This window comes from Amblyomma mixtum, chromosome 8 (assembly GCF_055824585.1).
Source record: "Amblyomma mixtum isolate Tamu chromosome 8, ASM5582458v1, whole genome shotgun sequence".
NCBI lineage: Eukaryota > Metazoa > Arthropoda > Arachnida > Ixodida > Ixodidae > Amblyomma > Amblyomma mixtum.
The window spans coordinates 76,357,018-76,372,844 of record NC_143019.1 but is presented as its reverse complement, the minus strand read 5'-3'; the positions used below and the strand labels follow the sequence as shown (position 1 = coordinate 76,372,844).

At 48.9% G+C, this 15,827-nt stretch overlaps 1 protein-coding gene across 1 annotated transcript; it reads left to right on the top strand.

Annotated features, from left to right (window-relative positions):
- The first annotated feature begins 1,953 nt into the window (after positions 1–1,953).
- LOC149333059 (uncharacterized) lies at positions 1,954–3,045 on the top strand. The gene has a single exon (XM_089555971.1). The coding sequence runs from the start codon at positions 1,954–1,956 to the stop codon at positions 3,043–3,045; it is 1,092 nt and encodes a 363-aa protein (XP_089412097.1).
- Positions 3,046–15,827: the final 12,782 nt, after the last annotated feature.

The window sequence follows — 15,827 nt, the reverse complement described above, 5'->3', positions numbered from 1 at the left end:
TCTTACACCTTTCCAGCTGGTCTACGGACCGTGTGTCACTACTATGCTGGATGCTATGCTACCCGCCGGTCACAACGACGCATACATCGACGCATACACTACTATGCTGGATGCTATGCTACCCGCCGGTCACAACGATGCATACATCGGCACCTATGCTGACGTTGACACATTCCTCCAGCGGGCTGAAGAAGCCTGCCAACTCGGAAGGTGCCGGATTCAACATCAACCACAACTCGACGCGGGTCGCTACAACCTCCGACACCGATTCGTTCGGTACGAGCCCGATGATTCTGTGTGGTGTGGACACCTGTGCGCCGCCGCGGACTCTCCGAAAAGCTACTCCGACGCTACTTCGGTCCTTACGAGGTGGTTCGTTGTGTTAGTGACGTCACTTACGAAGTTGCCCCGCGGGATACGACCTCCTTACCACGTCGGCGCCATCCGACTGAGATTGTCCACGTGCTGCGCATGAAGCCCTACCATGAGATACGGCAACCCGCCATTTTACCAGCTTAACAGCTCTCTGTGTCTGCCCGCCGCCCTCTATACTGAACATTACCTTTGCCGTCCGTGCTCGCTCCCGGCGTCGGGACGCCGCTTTGATGGAGGGGGTAATGGCGCGTGCTCATGGGAGCGTGCCGACGATGAAGACGAACTGTGCGTGTGTCGGTGGACGAAGACGAAGTGTGTGTGTGGTTAGGTCAGCCATCTTGTGACTTCTCTGCTGAGCGCTGAACTTCGCTGAAACTGTGAGCTGTGCCAGTCTTGTGTTCGTTACAATATAAAAAGAATGGGTCACATTATTGAAGATCTGAGAAACGTTTATGACTTTCTACGAGGTCTGGTTTTGTCAGTGTGTGATATATGCTATTGGTCGACTTGGGACAAAGATCAAAAGTATGTAGCGACGCAGAACATGCGGCAACATGAGGCTGTAACAACACCGGAAGAAACACGTAAATACAGATGCGGACACGAAGAGCATGTCGATGACGAAGAAAAGGAGGACCAGAAGAAAAAGAAGGGCTGGGACTACGCTTAGGGAGAAGAAGAAGAAGTCTCTCAAAGAAGAATTTCCTTGTTTATGCCACTACACCTTGCCCAATCCCCACCTGTTGGTATGAGCCATTCTAAAGAGGACGAAGCATCTAGGTTCCGGCGACGAGCGTTATTAAGCGCACAAGACTTGTACACCACTTTTAACATCGGCGGAATATCAGCATCTGAAATATTCCTGGAGCAGGAAAGTTTGTCCATCTCGGCAGCTAGAAGTATCTCTGACGAGGTTGTGCTGCCGCATCTCCCTTCTAAATTTCTATCTGCACAGATCTGGTTTGGCGTTATCTCCCCTCTGTGCATTTTGCCGTGAGCCTGAATCTATAGATCATTTTTGACTCCATTGTCGTCGTTTCACCTCTTTGAGAAGAAGACTTCTGGAGTTTCCCTTACAGCAACTTGACCTTAGTTTGAGCAGCCCACACTTGCTATCATTTGGTGCCACCACGCTTGGGTTCAGTCACAGGTCTGTTTGTGACGCTGTTCAAAATTTCTTGCTGGAATCTCATCGACTGCCTTGCTAAAGCTTTCAGTATTTTCTTTTTATGCTTCTTTTTTTTTCGAATTATTCTCTCTTTGCTCTCTCTCACTCTCTCTCCAATCCAAACTCCTATATATATTTTTTTTATGAATATTGCTATTATTTAAAATTATTATTATTTTTTTTTCTTTCACCCTCTCCGTGCCCTTCTTGTGGTAGACTCCCCGGTGTTCCTCTCCCGTGTGCTTTCCTTTTGCCTTTACTACGTACAGGTGAATACCAACCTTTACCTCCCGATTCCTGGCCGATCCCCCAGAGTGGATATGTGCCATTCTGACAAACGCTAAAACAACAACAACAACAACACGTGCCATGTTTACTGAGAAGAAGAACAAGAAGAAGAACGTAACAAAATGGGCACCGCAGCTGAGGCTGCTCTCCGCTGCCTGCCGGTGGTACGCGCAGTACTCGAGCGGCTGCCCGTCGAGGACCTGTTCAGCTGCGCTCGCTACGCCGAGCTCTGGGAACAGGTCGCCGTCGAGCAGCTCAACGAGAAACTTAGCTTCTTCGTCCTGCTCCAGGATGATTTCGGCCAACCGTCGTCGGACCTTGCGCTCGCCGAGGAACTGCGCTGGCGTCTCTGCCTCGCACACAGGGCGCGTCGGCAACCGGCGTCGGCGATCGTTTTCTGCTCCGACAAGCAGTACGAAGCAGCGAGCGTTGCTTCGTGTTTTCCGGACGACACCAGTGTCGTTCAGATCTATGTGTCATGTCCCGTATCGCTGCAGCGAAGAGGTGTCCAGGAACGACGTGCTGCCGGTCTTTGCTTACTGGTGCTTTTCGAGCGGCGCCCCGGTACCGAACTTCGCTCCGAGTGTTTGCCGGGTGTCCCACGTTTGCCAAGTGCCGGTCTACCGGCCATGGCAGCCGATCTGCCCAACGCCAGGAATAGGCGCTATCGTTTGACCAGAAAGGTAACGTACCGCCACCGGGAGACTGGACAGCCTGCCTGCTTCGCCCTCTACGCCAGCATTGCCTTCAGCCGTGCGACATTCCGGAGACCGCCGAGCCTCTATCACGTAGCCAGCTGTGTGCTGTGGACGACGGACCTCAAAGTGCTCAAGCATCCGTCGGTAGATCAGTTCGGTCCCCCTGTATGCTGGGGCACCATGCTTTTCGGCGAGAAAACACGGGCAACTTCAATCAAGTACCGTGGATCTGCGACAGATCTTCAATTGCGCAATCACTTGAATCATCTGCAGAGAGACTTCGGTGACGTTGACGACGCCTTGGTACTCTTTTTCCAAGAAGACACACTCAACATACCCGCGGCCGAAACAATTGTGGCTGCATTTATTGGCGCAGCGGTCGTTGTAGGGACGGCAGTAGATTCCTTAGCTTTGGACGTGAATCCTGTGGCATTTAACTTAGAGCCCCGCGAAGAGAACGAATATACAAATTTTCTTGATAAACCTGTCGTCGTCGCCGTCTATGGTGCTAATTAAAACTTTATTTAAAAGTGGCCGAAATCTTATCCATATGCGGTGCAGCATGGCTTAGCTGGATGTTTTGCCGGCATGTATGCGCTTTGTCTGAGAATGAGAAGCGCTTGAGCATTCCTTTCTCATTATTGTAGTTACGGTGTGGTTACCGCAGGACAAGGCTCTCCATATTATGGCGTGCGGGCCGCGCGCGGTGCCTGTCTGTTCGGGCCTGCTGAAAACGAGCACAAACAGAATTCTCCAGGAAGCGTGTGGTTCTAAAATATTCTTGAGAGAGTCTAAACAAATGGCCGGCTGTTCAGCATTGAGAAGCTTGAAATGTGCAAAACAGTTGTTCACTGTTGGACACTACCGCCACGTATTTGAAAGGGCGTATAGGGTGTCCACTGGCCCATGCAGCCAGTTATGCGTTCAACATTTCAACGTCACTGCCAATTCACCAATGTACCCATGCGGCCTACACTCCAGTGTCGCCTTTTTGCAGCAATGTTCTCAACGCCAACGCGTAAGCTCTAGTCAGGACGCCGAGATTAATAGATTTTTACTGCAGGCTCTCGAATAGATGTAATCTACGGATGCAGCTTGCAAAAAAAGAGGAACACGTTTTTCAGCCACGGTAATTTTTAATTCTAAGAAGTTCCAAAATTTCACCATGCGAAGTTTTTGTTAACTACGCAATGAAATTTTTTCTGCGAAGACTCAGGCACACGTTTAGTAGTGACATCTGATGCTTGGCATTACGTGCTTCGCTCGTTAACTTCGAAATAAAACTGGAAATGAAATTTTAAGCGCTTCAACTTAAACTCCTGCTCAATAGAGACCACCACGAAAAAGTTGCCTCATAATGTTGCTATCCAATTATTAGCACAGATTTTTATATACACGCTGCTGTGCCTCATAGCGCAGGATATGTGATGTTTTCTGTCGTGTAAGCGGTAGAAGTTGTTTGGTTTTGCGGGGCAAGGAATACACATACGGTTTTAGTACCTTAAAAAGAAAGCGCAAAATTCTGTGTCGTGTCTAGTATGCAGCTTATCAGTGGCAAAAATCTGGCAACAATCAAGTGGCCCTTGCGGTATTGAAAATGAAGGAAATGGGAGGAGTGAAGATCAGCCCTGTTGAAACAAACAAAAATGTCGAATGCACTTGTAATTGCACTGCGCCAGTTAAATGAATTTGTGAATGTACGCCAAAAGAAAGGTACAGAAAAGTTATCAAATAGCCCCAACAAGATTAAGTGCGTGTTTCACCTAATATTTCACATGATTTTTATAAATAGTGCTTTTCAGTTGGGAGAGCGCTTTTTTCGGCTTACCATAGTCATTGGTGTGGTACATCAGAATGCAGCTAAGACGTGCCAATTAGCAGGCTGCTTAAATTATTATGAATCGTTAAGTTTATAACTATTACTGTAAGGTTCCTTAATATCTAGAGGCGTCTAGCCCACGGTAAGTAATATTTATATCAGTTTTTAGAATCTCAAAAACACTGTTACCATCGGCACAGTAGCCCAACAAATTTTGGCTATTTCGACAAGTCAAATGCACTGGAGAGATTGCTTTGCCTGAAAACTCCTCGAAAGCGCACGTATTTTCCCGTGATGGAGCCGAAAGGGCAGTTTTATTGTACAGCGTGAACAAGATACCCGTGTCCCGCCGCGGAAACCCATAAAAAAAATTTCTTTATGCGCATTCCCCGTCGAACAATTATAATTTAGAAAAACAATATACGCGTCGACTAGCACAAAGGTCCGGATGTCGTTATTATTGCTTGCGAAAATTTAGGACCACAGCATAATTAATTATTCCCGTTTCGCGGCAGGCAAAACCGGAGCGAAAAATAGCACGGGCGTCGCTTTTGTTACAGACTCCCACTATAACGCTGAAGTAATTTCTCAGCGGCGACCCACATGACGCCGGCAGCGCTTTCCTGCATTAATCTCGCATATTGTAGCTGTCGAAAGACCGCTGGGTAATAAATAAAGCTGTCACGTACGAAACAGCGAAGGTGAAAAATTTTTGTGAAACAATAGCGCTGCTTGCTTTTGGTGTCGCCTCTGTCAGGCACATGTAAAGACGCAATATGCCTGGTTCCAGTTAAACGGTATCGATCCGGCAGCTTTGTCGTCGACGGTCTTTCGCTTTGACAGCCATGGTGTCGATTGTTTTCTGAGGCTGCCATGCGCTCACATTTCGGCAAAGATATTGCATGTACAATATTGATTAAGTTGCCAGCCGTTCCTTTCTGAAAAGCGGAATTGTCAAATTAAAAATCTTAGAAAAAGGCTGCGTATTTTGCACTCCCTTTGCTAGCACAACTGCGTTTATAGATAGGCTCCCTTGGGGTTGAGCCAAGCGAAGAGCTGGGCATTCAATTCGTTTCTACTGAGGACGCCAGGAATATTTTTTTTCTGGCTCTGACAGTCTTCCAAGAGCTTTGTGATCGTTATCAAGCGTGTACTTTTGCCGACATATCACGCGTTCATTGCGGCTGGACGAGATTGCTGAAACAGGTGAAGCAAGACTGTTGAGTTTGGAAAAGTGTGCAGAGTCCGTAAGGAAGAATATATGTGGGACCTTTATCTCTGCAAGCGGGACAGAACGAAAGGTTGCGTTATTAAGCAAGGAAAGGCATGGTATTAACCTTCTTCCCCGTTGACGCATGAGCCACGCAGTGCGGGAATAATTAAGGAGAGTGAAAGGGAGAGATAACGAAGTAGTTATGCGTACATGCATAATCGGCGGCTTGCTTGGAAGGCCCGGGTGTTGATCGAGAAAGGAAGGTAGTTCAGTTTAGTCTTAAGGCAACGTGATGAGTCGCGCTCGTCGGAACAGGTATGGGTTTGTCCGTGGAAAGCTTGACCGACTTAGATCTAAGGTCGATGATCGCTCGATGTACATTCAGGAAGTCCATTCCCAAAATCACGTCTCGCGGGGATTGCTGTAGGATCAGGAAGGTTGTCGCATAGGTTCTCCCATTTAGAGCAACTCTCGCGGTGCAGCGTCCTGACGGCGTAATCAGGTTGCCACCTGCAGTGCGGATCAGCGGGCCATCCCACGTTGTTGTTACCTTCCTCAGTCGGACAGCGAGTGGGCCACTCATGACAGAGTATTCAGCTCCCGTGTCGATCACGGCAGTAACCGCGTGACCGACGACCGTAACTTCAAGGTCACTTGTTCGCGTTCTCGTATTGTACGTTGTCTTCGGTGTCCTATCGCGGCTTCGTCGAGTAGTGAGGCTGCGGTGGGCGTACTCCGACGTTCCATCACTGGGCAGCGGTAAAAGTTTCAAGTCTGGCCGCGTCGTCGTCACTGTCGGTGTTGTCGTCGGTGTTGTCGTCGGTGTTGTCGTCGGTGTTGTCGTCGGTGTTGTCGTCGGTGTTGTCGTCGATGTTGTCGTCGTAGTTGTAGTTGAGGCGTGGACTTTGGTTTTCGCCGTTGGAGGATCTTTGTGCTTGCGCTCGTAAGCAACCTCACCTCCAGAGGTTGCTTTATTCAGTTTAACCTTCGGGGGCTGGGGAACCGTCCACGCACTGCGTAGCCTTGGCTAGGAGATACATAGCACGGTGACGATGGCGACGGGGAACGTGATAGGCGGCTGGGCGGTGAGCATTCTTCCCGACGCAAAAATTCCTCGATTTCGGCTGGTCGCTGGCCGGGTCGGGGTCGTGGGGCGTCGTAAGAAAACCCACGGATGCCCACTCTCCTGTATGGGCAGTACCGTAGAATGTGACCGGTTTCGCCGCAGTGGAAGCATAGTGGGCGGCGCTGGTCGGGAGTTCTCCACTCGTCGCATTTCCTCGGCTTCGCGCGTCGCTCGTAGGACGGGCGGGTTGGGGCGAGTGGGCGGCGGTCCAACGCAGCTGGCTGAGGGCGATAGGGGCTTGGGTCCCGTCGTCGAGGGGCAGGACGGCGCACAGCTGCGGTGTAAATCATGGCTGGGGGCTGCAGAGGCTGCGTGGGTGTCGGCGTCACGCCCAAGGCCTGTTGATCCTCATCCCGGATGACGTCAGTGAGCGATGAAAGTTGCGGCTGCGTTCCCGTTGGCAGCAATCGTCGGAGCTCCTCTCGCACAACTTGGCGTATAACCTCCCGCAGGTCATTGTTGTTAGCGGTGTCCAGGCAGCTTGCTGAGAAAACGCGCTGCTGGCGGTCATACTGGCGGGCTCGGGCATCAAGAGTTTTTTTCCATCGTGGATACCTCTTCTACAAATTCCGCGACAGTTTTCGGTGGGTTGCGGACGAGGCCGGCAAAGAGTTGCTCTTTAACTCCGTGCATGAGCAGCTTTACTTTTTCTTCTTCCTTCATGTTTGCGTCGGCACGCCGGAAGAGACGCTTCATCTCCTCAGTGTACATTGCAACGTTCTCATTTAGATGATGTATGCGAGACTGTAGCAGCTGCTGCGCTCTCTCCTTGCGCACGACGTTCGTGAAGATCTTCAAAAGCTGCTCCTTGAAGGTTTCCCAGTTCATGAGGCTAGCTTCCTCATTCTCAAACCAGATTCTTGCTGGTCCCTCCAAGGCGAAGAAGACGTACCTAAATTTCGTAGCATCATCCCAGTTGTTGAAGACAGCCACACGGTCGAACTGTTCCAGCCATTCTTCGGGGTCGGCGCCAGGCTAAGCGTCGAAGGTTGGTGGCACCCGGGGCTGGTGAAGAAGGATTGTAGTCGTCGTCTGGGGCAAGCTCATGGTGCACGTTGCTACTGGTTTTCGCTTCCGGGTAGGGTCCGGCAGAGTCCCGAACTCAGGTGCGTCCCCTAGCAGACGTCGGCTTGCGCGGTGGACTGGACTCAGGTCTTGCGGTGGACGACTCAGAGGGCTGGCGTCACGACTTGTACGGGGTGTCCGGAACATGGAAGGCTACCCAGCACCTCCACCAGATGTCACGTTGTAGTGACGGCAGTCCAGCGGTCAGGAAGACACCAACCAGTCTTGGAAACGAAGCTCTTTATTTGGGCTGACTTGCGCCCGCAAAAGAACTGAATCACTCGGCGGCGGCGTAAGCAACAAACGTGCTCGTCAGTCGTCGAACTACGAATACCCGCCGCTCGCGGCATCGCTCAATTTGAAGTCAGCAAGGAAACTTCGAGATAACAGGTCAAGATCATGTACAGTAATTTATAAAAACGTAGATGCAGCTCTTCATGGCTGTGATCATTCGTGATTAGTCCGGTCGCTTCTCGCGTCACAAACAAAAATGATAACACCCATTTCCTGCGGCCTTCCGGGGACACTGCAATGATACGTGGCAATATTCATATCACTTTCTACTTGTTTTTCACTACTATCTTCGTTATCCATCGTGAGTTCGCGGCAGCATGTATGGGGAACCTGCGCTGAAGTTTGTCATGTCGATTGCAGCGCCGTAACACGCAGCATAGCGAGAGGAGCAAGCAGGTTTCGGTGCACTCGTAGTGCTATTCCACGCCACCTTCCTGAGCTTATTGGCGTGAGCTTCTGCGCTCTGTCGAAGCCACACGTGGTGCGTGTCAGTTATCTAGGTTATGTCTACGGAAGCGAGGCAAATAGTGCTATCAACCAAACGCGGGCTTCTAATCGTTCAGAATGTGAACTCGCGTTTGTAGCGGCCCAAGCGACTGAGGGCAGCAGTTTTTAGTCGAATAGTGGAATAACTGCAGTGCCACCTGGGCAGCGCAGGCTCCCGATAGACCCTAGCAAGAAAATCGCACCGTTAAAAAACGCGCTCAAATATGATATTCAGAATTACTTAAACAAAGCTATTTGCTACGCATGTCTTCCGGGCCTACGAGACTACATACGGAACTAGGATAACCTGAAAAACTGAGGAATAAAATTCATAAAAGGAAGAAAACGAAATAGCGTGTCACAGGCTAATCGCAAAATGGCCCGTTCAGAAACAAGGTTAGTCAAGAGTCGCCAGATTACAGGCTTAACGTTTGAGTTTAATCTCTGGAGGGTGGAGAAAAAGAGTCACCCCCATCGTGGAGGCAAATTACAGGTTCTGAGGCATAGTAAGTGCCCGAGTATAATGCACATGAACGGACTACTGTGGCTTGGGGCATTGGGTAGCACCTGTATGTGCAAACTTTAGCCTACAGGTGTTATACTGTCGAACCAAGACCTAAAGGAATCAGCTACCACTGTGAGCCCGGCATCGGATTAGAGTGCGCGTTAACTTGAGTTGTGGGATGAATTGGCGCATAAAGAAAGCCCTTTGTTATGCCGGCAGTGGTCCTGAACAATCGCTTGGGTTTAGCATAAAAGAGCTGCTCTGCTACACAGGCGCTGTACAATCACCGAAAATGTTTCAAGAGCGCCACCTCGCCAATGTAATGACTTCGTCTCCAGTTCTCCTAAGCCGTTCCTATATTTTTTTTTCTGTTGGAAGTCACCAGTACGCGGCAATAATTAAAGGGGCTGTGAAATGGGGCCTCCAACAAAGATGCGCTATGCCTGGGATGCTAAAGGACGCAGCGTCACAAATATCCTCCAGCAAAAATTTTTTGATGCGTTCTGTGGAAGCTGACTTATTTTTAGTTAAACTTTGAATATCCGCGTCTTCGCGCCTTCTCCTCTCCTCTTGTCACTTTTTGCGCGCTCAAATGTCTGTCCGCCGGATCCACGCACTCGGAACCCTCCGCCGGCGCCTTCTAAACTGGTTTGTCGTCGACGGCGTTCGCACGGCGAACCAATGAGGGCATTCTACTGCTGACGTAAAGAGAGCTACATGAGGCAATGCGCGCGGATTCGTGTGAAAGCTGCCGCGAGGTGCGGCAGCAGGAGTTCTTAAAATTGTATTTCAAATGATCGGCTTGCTTTTGAGGACTTGAACGCGGCATGAACGCTCAATGGCCTATACTTCACATAAAGCAAGCGTATTGTAGCCAACCTCCAACACCCTTTTAGGCACCCTTTAACCTGCATTTAATGCTGGCTGCTCTTTACCACTGCTGTAAACAATTTTGACGCGACTACTGAAAGGGGCTGCTTGAAACGAAAACGTGACTCTGCGGAGGCACGGAGCCAATAGTTGGTCTAGAGAAGTATCAAAGCTTCTGCCGGGTTCCCTACTGCTCCAAGGTTATTTTTTCTCGACTATCGTTCAGGGTTGAACTCGACGAAGAAGGATTTGGCTGCCCTCTGGAATTGTTGATATTTCGTTCCACGTCGGCAGTTGGAATTCTGCAGGAGTCAGGTGATTAGCGTGTGCACGAACAGGGCTTTGAATCCATGCTTTCAAAACTAGAACCTGTTCTTAAGCAATAAGTTTATTGAGGTAGTTTTAAGTTAACTGAGAAAAACTTGATTCTCTGAGAATGTGCTTTAAACTGTTATTGTGGGCACTTGTATACGTTGCTTAGACTTAGATACCTAGTTGCAAGGCACCGAAGGCTAAATAATTTTACCCATACTTCGAGAAAATTCTCATTTGAGTAAGCCCTCTGCCGCATTTTTCTCCTCCAAGATGGCGGCACCGAAGGGATGTTGTGTCCACACTTTTACACTTTTACAAAGCTTTAACTTGAAACAACAAACGCTGGACGATTTCGGGGGCCACGGCATCTGCTGTGGTGCATGTACTACTCATTTCCGCCAAGTAGCGCCATCTTCTATCGCATGAAGCTTGTCGCTGTATATGGGTTCAGTTCTCAGGAGAAAAGCTAGACGTCACCACGCACGAATGCTAGAACTCAAGCTCTAGGTATTAGTAATGTTTACAGTTTTATTGGGAGAAAAAAGTTGTTCACCAAAATGGGTATGACAAAGGAAAACAAAATCCGCAACGCAGGGACGCTACATGGTCCAGTAGGCAGACGTCAACAATTCTAGCCCACGCGTATGCCAGGAGCCTGGGCTAGATGTGCCCTGGAAACAGAAGGGGAAGGAGAAAACGAACGCGTTGAACCACAACTTCCTAATTAACGAGCGCACGCACCCATTACGTAAAAGCCCGCACAGCACTGTCGTCTCTCGGCGTGCAGTGCACGCTCGAATCTGCTCTCGTCCTGCATAATCTCGCCGTTACGCAGCTTGAAGTTGATGAGGGAGTTGGCACTTAGGTGCTTAGGGCAGCAGCGGTCGTTCGTAGGCAGCGAGATGGGTTAATGTTGGAGAGGTACGCTGGGATCCGCATGCCACCTTTTTTTCTCCGCCTTTATTCTCGGGAGCTGACAAGTAATTTTCCGCAGTAAGTTTCCCTCCGCTGTGGCTGCGTCGCATCGCTTGAGGTAAAACTACGCAGTTTTGACCAAAAATGTGGCTTCACCTCGTTTTCGGGTCTCGCTTGCACTAATGGACGAGTGCAGTATCACGGCTTTGTTTGACATGATGCAGTTTCGTGAAATGCTGGGCCGACATTTACGGCAGCTGTTCTCTGCTCAATAGCTAACGAGAGCCTCGATACTGGCAGTATTGATGCCTTAGGTAGAATGAAGAGGGTTCTCTATCAGCTTCCGCGCTCGCAATTCGATCACGTTCCCATATGGCTCTCGCGGTAATACAGCACGTACCACGTCCGTCTCTATGTACGAAGGTGGCACGGGTGAAAACACTCATGTTTCGGTTACACTACACAGAAAAGAGGAAGCCATCGTGAATCTGCAAATAGGAAATAACATTTTCATTTGGCCACAAATTGTGCGGCGAGCTATTCTTAGGCACGTTCTACCAACGCTAGATGGTCAGCCAGTCAGTGCAGGCCCGGATGGAATAGAGGCATCACTGAACTAGGGCAATAGCAGGAGCAGTAAGCGGCGTTGGAAGATGCCGAGTTCTAAGCTGGCATAAGGCAGGAGTGGGGGGTCAGTTAAGGTGGGAAGATTCAGAGCTTTAGATCGGAGCATTATTCCCTGCGAAGTCAGGCTAACTAAATTCCCTCAATAATCTAAGTGTAACGCCATCTCACCTCTCCTCCTCATGCTCCGCCGCTCACTATCTCCCTCTCTGCCGTGGCTACCACTACGCGGTGCTCAACCAGCAGACGCCCTCCGGAGCGATGGCGATAGACATCGCAGGAAAAGAAATCAAGCAACAAACAGGAGCCCCAAAACTCGTGCTGGTATTAGGCCAGTGGGAGGGAAGAACGTAGAGGAAAAGTGCAGGGGTGGTGAAGGGTGGTGCTTTTCAAAGGTTGGGGTGATCTTTAGCTGATTGAAGTGATTTTGAGCTAGCTCCTCCCACACGCGGGTTCGAACTAAAGTCAGAAAAAATGACTACTTTACCTCGACGCTGTTACAGATTTAATGTGACCGCAATTTGGCTGTCGATTAAAAAAAAGCGCGGCTCCTCACTAACAGAATCCCTTCATTGTTCAATTTCCCTGATGACGTGATCGAGGTCTCGTCACAGAGAGCACCCCAAATTTGAAATTCCCTACAAGATTATCTTATTGGTCGAGAGATGTCACGTGACCTTTTGGCATAATCACAACCTGCCCACTGTGGGAGGGGGAAACCTGCCCTGCGGGATTGTATGCAAAGTGCCCACCGTATCCAAATTCAATGCAGTTGCCACCAGCAGGCCACGGTGGAGCGCGTGAGCCTTACGGGAGTTCGGGAAGAACTTGGGTCCTACAAGCCCCATCGGGGATTATGTTTGAAACAGCCTCCCTCCGGGGCGGATTGCGTCACCACTATGCCACTGCGCTTGTAGGGGTATGTGAGCTGCCCGCGATCTATGAACATCACGAGGAGGATCTTGACCTCACCAACACCACGTGAATATGAGTGGACCAATCATAGGGCACCGCCAAATTTGAAAATACGAGGACCTTCATAATTTGGAAATTGGCCCACTCCCCAAGATTCCTAAGCACCTACAAATTTTGAAAGTAGTCCCACCCAATGAAATTGATTAGACGGATTAGTGGGTTGGATTATTATAATGCCGTATGACAATCGCATTGAGGTGATGAATCATGCGTGCCATATAAGGGCAATGCAGGCGATGTGAACTGGAGTTATGGCGGTAAAATTGCAAGGACATTTAGATACTCATTTAATATCGTTTATTTCATCTTTAAGGGCCCAAGGACATTACATAAGGAGGAGCTACAATTGGTATAAAACAAGCATGAAAAACGCACGCACTATGAACACACGCTACAAGCTATAAAAGCTAAAGAGGAAAAAACTAAGAAAAGGGTGGTTCGTTTTGGTTTATGGGGTTTAATGTCCCAAAGCGACTCGGGCTATGAGAGACGCCGTAGGGAAGGGCTCCGGAAATTTCGGCCACCTGGGTTTCTTTAACGTGCACTGACATCGCACAGTACACGGGCCTCTAGAATTTCGCCTCCATTGAAATTCGACCGCCGCGGCCGGGATCCAACCCGCGTCTTTCGGGTCAGCAGCCGAGCACAATAACCACTGAGCCACTGCGGCGGCTTACATGTACAAACGAGCAATGCGTTTACATGTGCAGTGAAAACATGCAAAGAAAAAAATGCGCTTGTCGCAGTGAGCACACATGAAAGTCATTGAACAATACAATTGAACACTACATGGCAAAAATAACACAGTGTTCACATATTCTGAAGATGACAGGCGAGTTTCATGCGAAAGGACTTTGAATCGTTGCTTAAAACTATCTCGTTAAGTAGGGCATTCCAGACGGTTAATGCGCTAGGGAAATAAGAACTATTCATTGCTAATGTACGGGTCTTGATACCGGCTATGGGGTGGCTGTGGCCAGGGCGACTTGAAGTTCTTATCGGGGATTTTAGCAGGTGGGTATCTTGAAGCTGGATGATGGAAGAAGTGGTTGAGCAGGCAATCACGTGAGATGATGCGGAGAGATTCAAGTGATGGGAGGGAAAGAGAGCGTTTAAGTGCAGCTATACAAATTTCTTTGGAACATTCTGAGGTAAAAAAGCGTGGCCGCTCAATTTTGAATGGCCTCGATTTCGGCGGAAAGCTATGCTTGAGATGGCCGCCAGATAGATGATACGAATTCAAGTTTGGGGCGGGCAATCGTTTGATAACAAAGTTTTTTACATCTGGGGATGCTGATTTCAGGTTTCGCCGGAGATAGCCTAGGACATGTCAAGCATCGGACATGTTGTTTGGACGTGAGTAACCCAAGAGAGTGACGGTGTCAGATGTAAACCAAGGTACTTCTAGGATGTTGTTGGGGCAACCGGAACCATGCTAGTACTGTAAGTGTGATGGATAACAGTGCACTTGAGGGAGAATGACGATCAGGGTGGATGTTTGGGCGAGTTGGTTGCTCATGATGGAAAACTGTAGCGCTCGAGACAAGGACACAACGAAGACGACAATACATGCGCTATGGCTTTCGCTATGGTATGACGAATTGGTATTTTTCAAGGTTTGAAGGCATGAGCCATCGGCCGCACCATGCAGCTATTGCATCTATGCCTTTTTTCAGGAGGTGATAGTCGGTGAACAATAGACATCACATCAGGCAACATATTTTTTTTGTTTTTTTTAGACTACTCACATACTACCAGTGTCACTGCCCTAAAAAATCATGCCGAATTAGAAGACTTGTCTTTCCGCCGCAAATTATCACGACTGCTCTTTTCCATAAACTGTATCACCATCCATCGCTCCACCACGATTTTTTCCTATCACCATCAGCCTTCTTTCCACGGCTCGATCATCCGCACAAAATTAAGCGCATCGCGTGTCGTTCATATGCATTTGCGAAGTCATTCATCCCACGCACTATCATAGGTTTGGTTTGGTTTATGGGGTTTAACGTCCCAAAGCGACTAAGGCTATGAGAGACGCCGTAGTGGAGGGCTCCGGAAATTTCGACCACCTGGGGTTTTTTAACGTGCACTGACATCGCACAGTGGTCGAAATTTCCGGAGCCCTCCACTACGGCGTCTCTCATAGCCTTAGTCGCTTTGGGACGTTAAACCCCATAAACCAAACCAAACCTATGATAGTGCGAGTGGAACGATCTACCAGCACACATAGCCACTGAATCTAACGCCTCCACATTTCTCGATCTCATCCGCAGCGACGTTGGCATATGAAATATACTGCCGCCGCGGTGGCTCAGCGGTTATGGTGCTCGGCTGCTGACCCAAAAGACGCGGGTTCGATCCCGGCCGCGGCGGCTAGAATTTCTTTGGAGGAGAAATTATAGAGGCCCGTGTATTGTGCGATGTCAGTGCACGTTAAAGAACCCCAGGTGGTCGAAATTTCCGGAGCCCTCCACTACGGCGTCTCTCATACCCTTAGTCGCTTTGGGACGTTAAACCCCATAAGCAAACCATATGAAATATACTATTTATTAAACTTTATGTGATTGCGTTCTGTTATGCGTTATTGTTTTCCTAAAAATAATATTATATTGCTTTCTATTAGCCTGTTTCTTTATTCTCCTGTGCTTAGTTATTTCCCATGTTATATTTAGCCTATTTATTGTTCATTTGCTTGTTAACAATGTTCATGTTACATGTGACCCCCCCCCCTATGTAATACCCTCGAATGAGGACCTTTAGGTATATGTTGAATAAATAAATAAATAAATAAATAAATGCTATTGCAGTTTCTTCTTATAGAATGTCGCTAAGAAGCCCCCCCCCCCCCCCCCCTCTTTGTTTTCTCCCCTTATCAGACCAATGATCACCCTCTCGTTGCTTTTCACACATTAATGAGCGCGGCCAAGCGTAATTGTGTCCGTTGAACGAGACTGAACCATTTACGGCGTCTACCGGGCGCGGAGGCCAAAGCCAGCACGTGTTAGTTATTGCGCTTATATGAAACGTTATGGCAGCGATATATAAATGTTCTGCTAGAGAGTCCAGTTTCTATGTTCCCCCATATCTA

Coding starts and splice junctions, on each gene's coding strand:
- LOC149333059 (XM_089555971.1), top strand. CDS start 1,954: ATGGGCACCGCAGCTGAGGCTGCTCTCCGCTGCCTGCCGGTGGTACGC.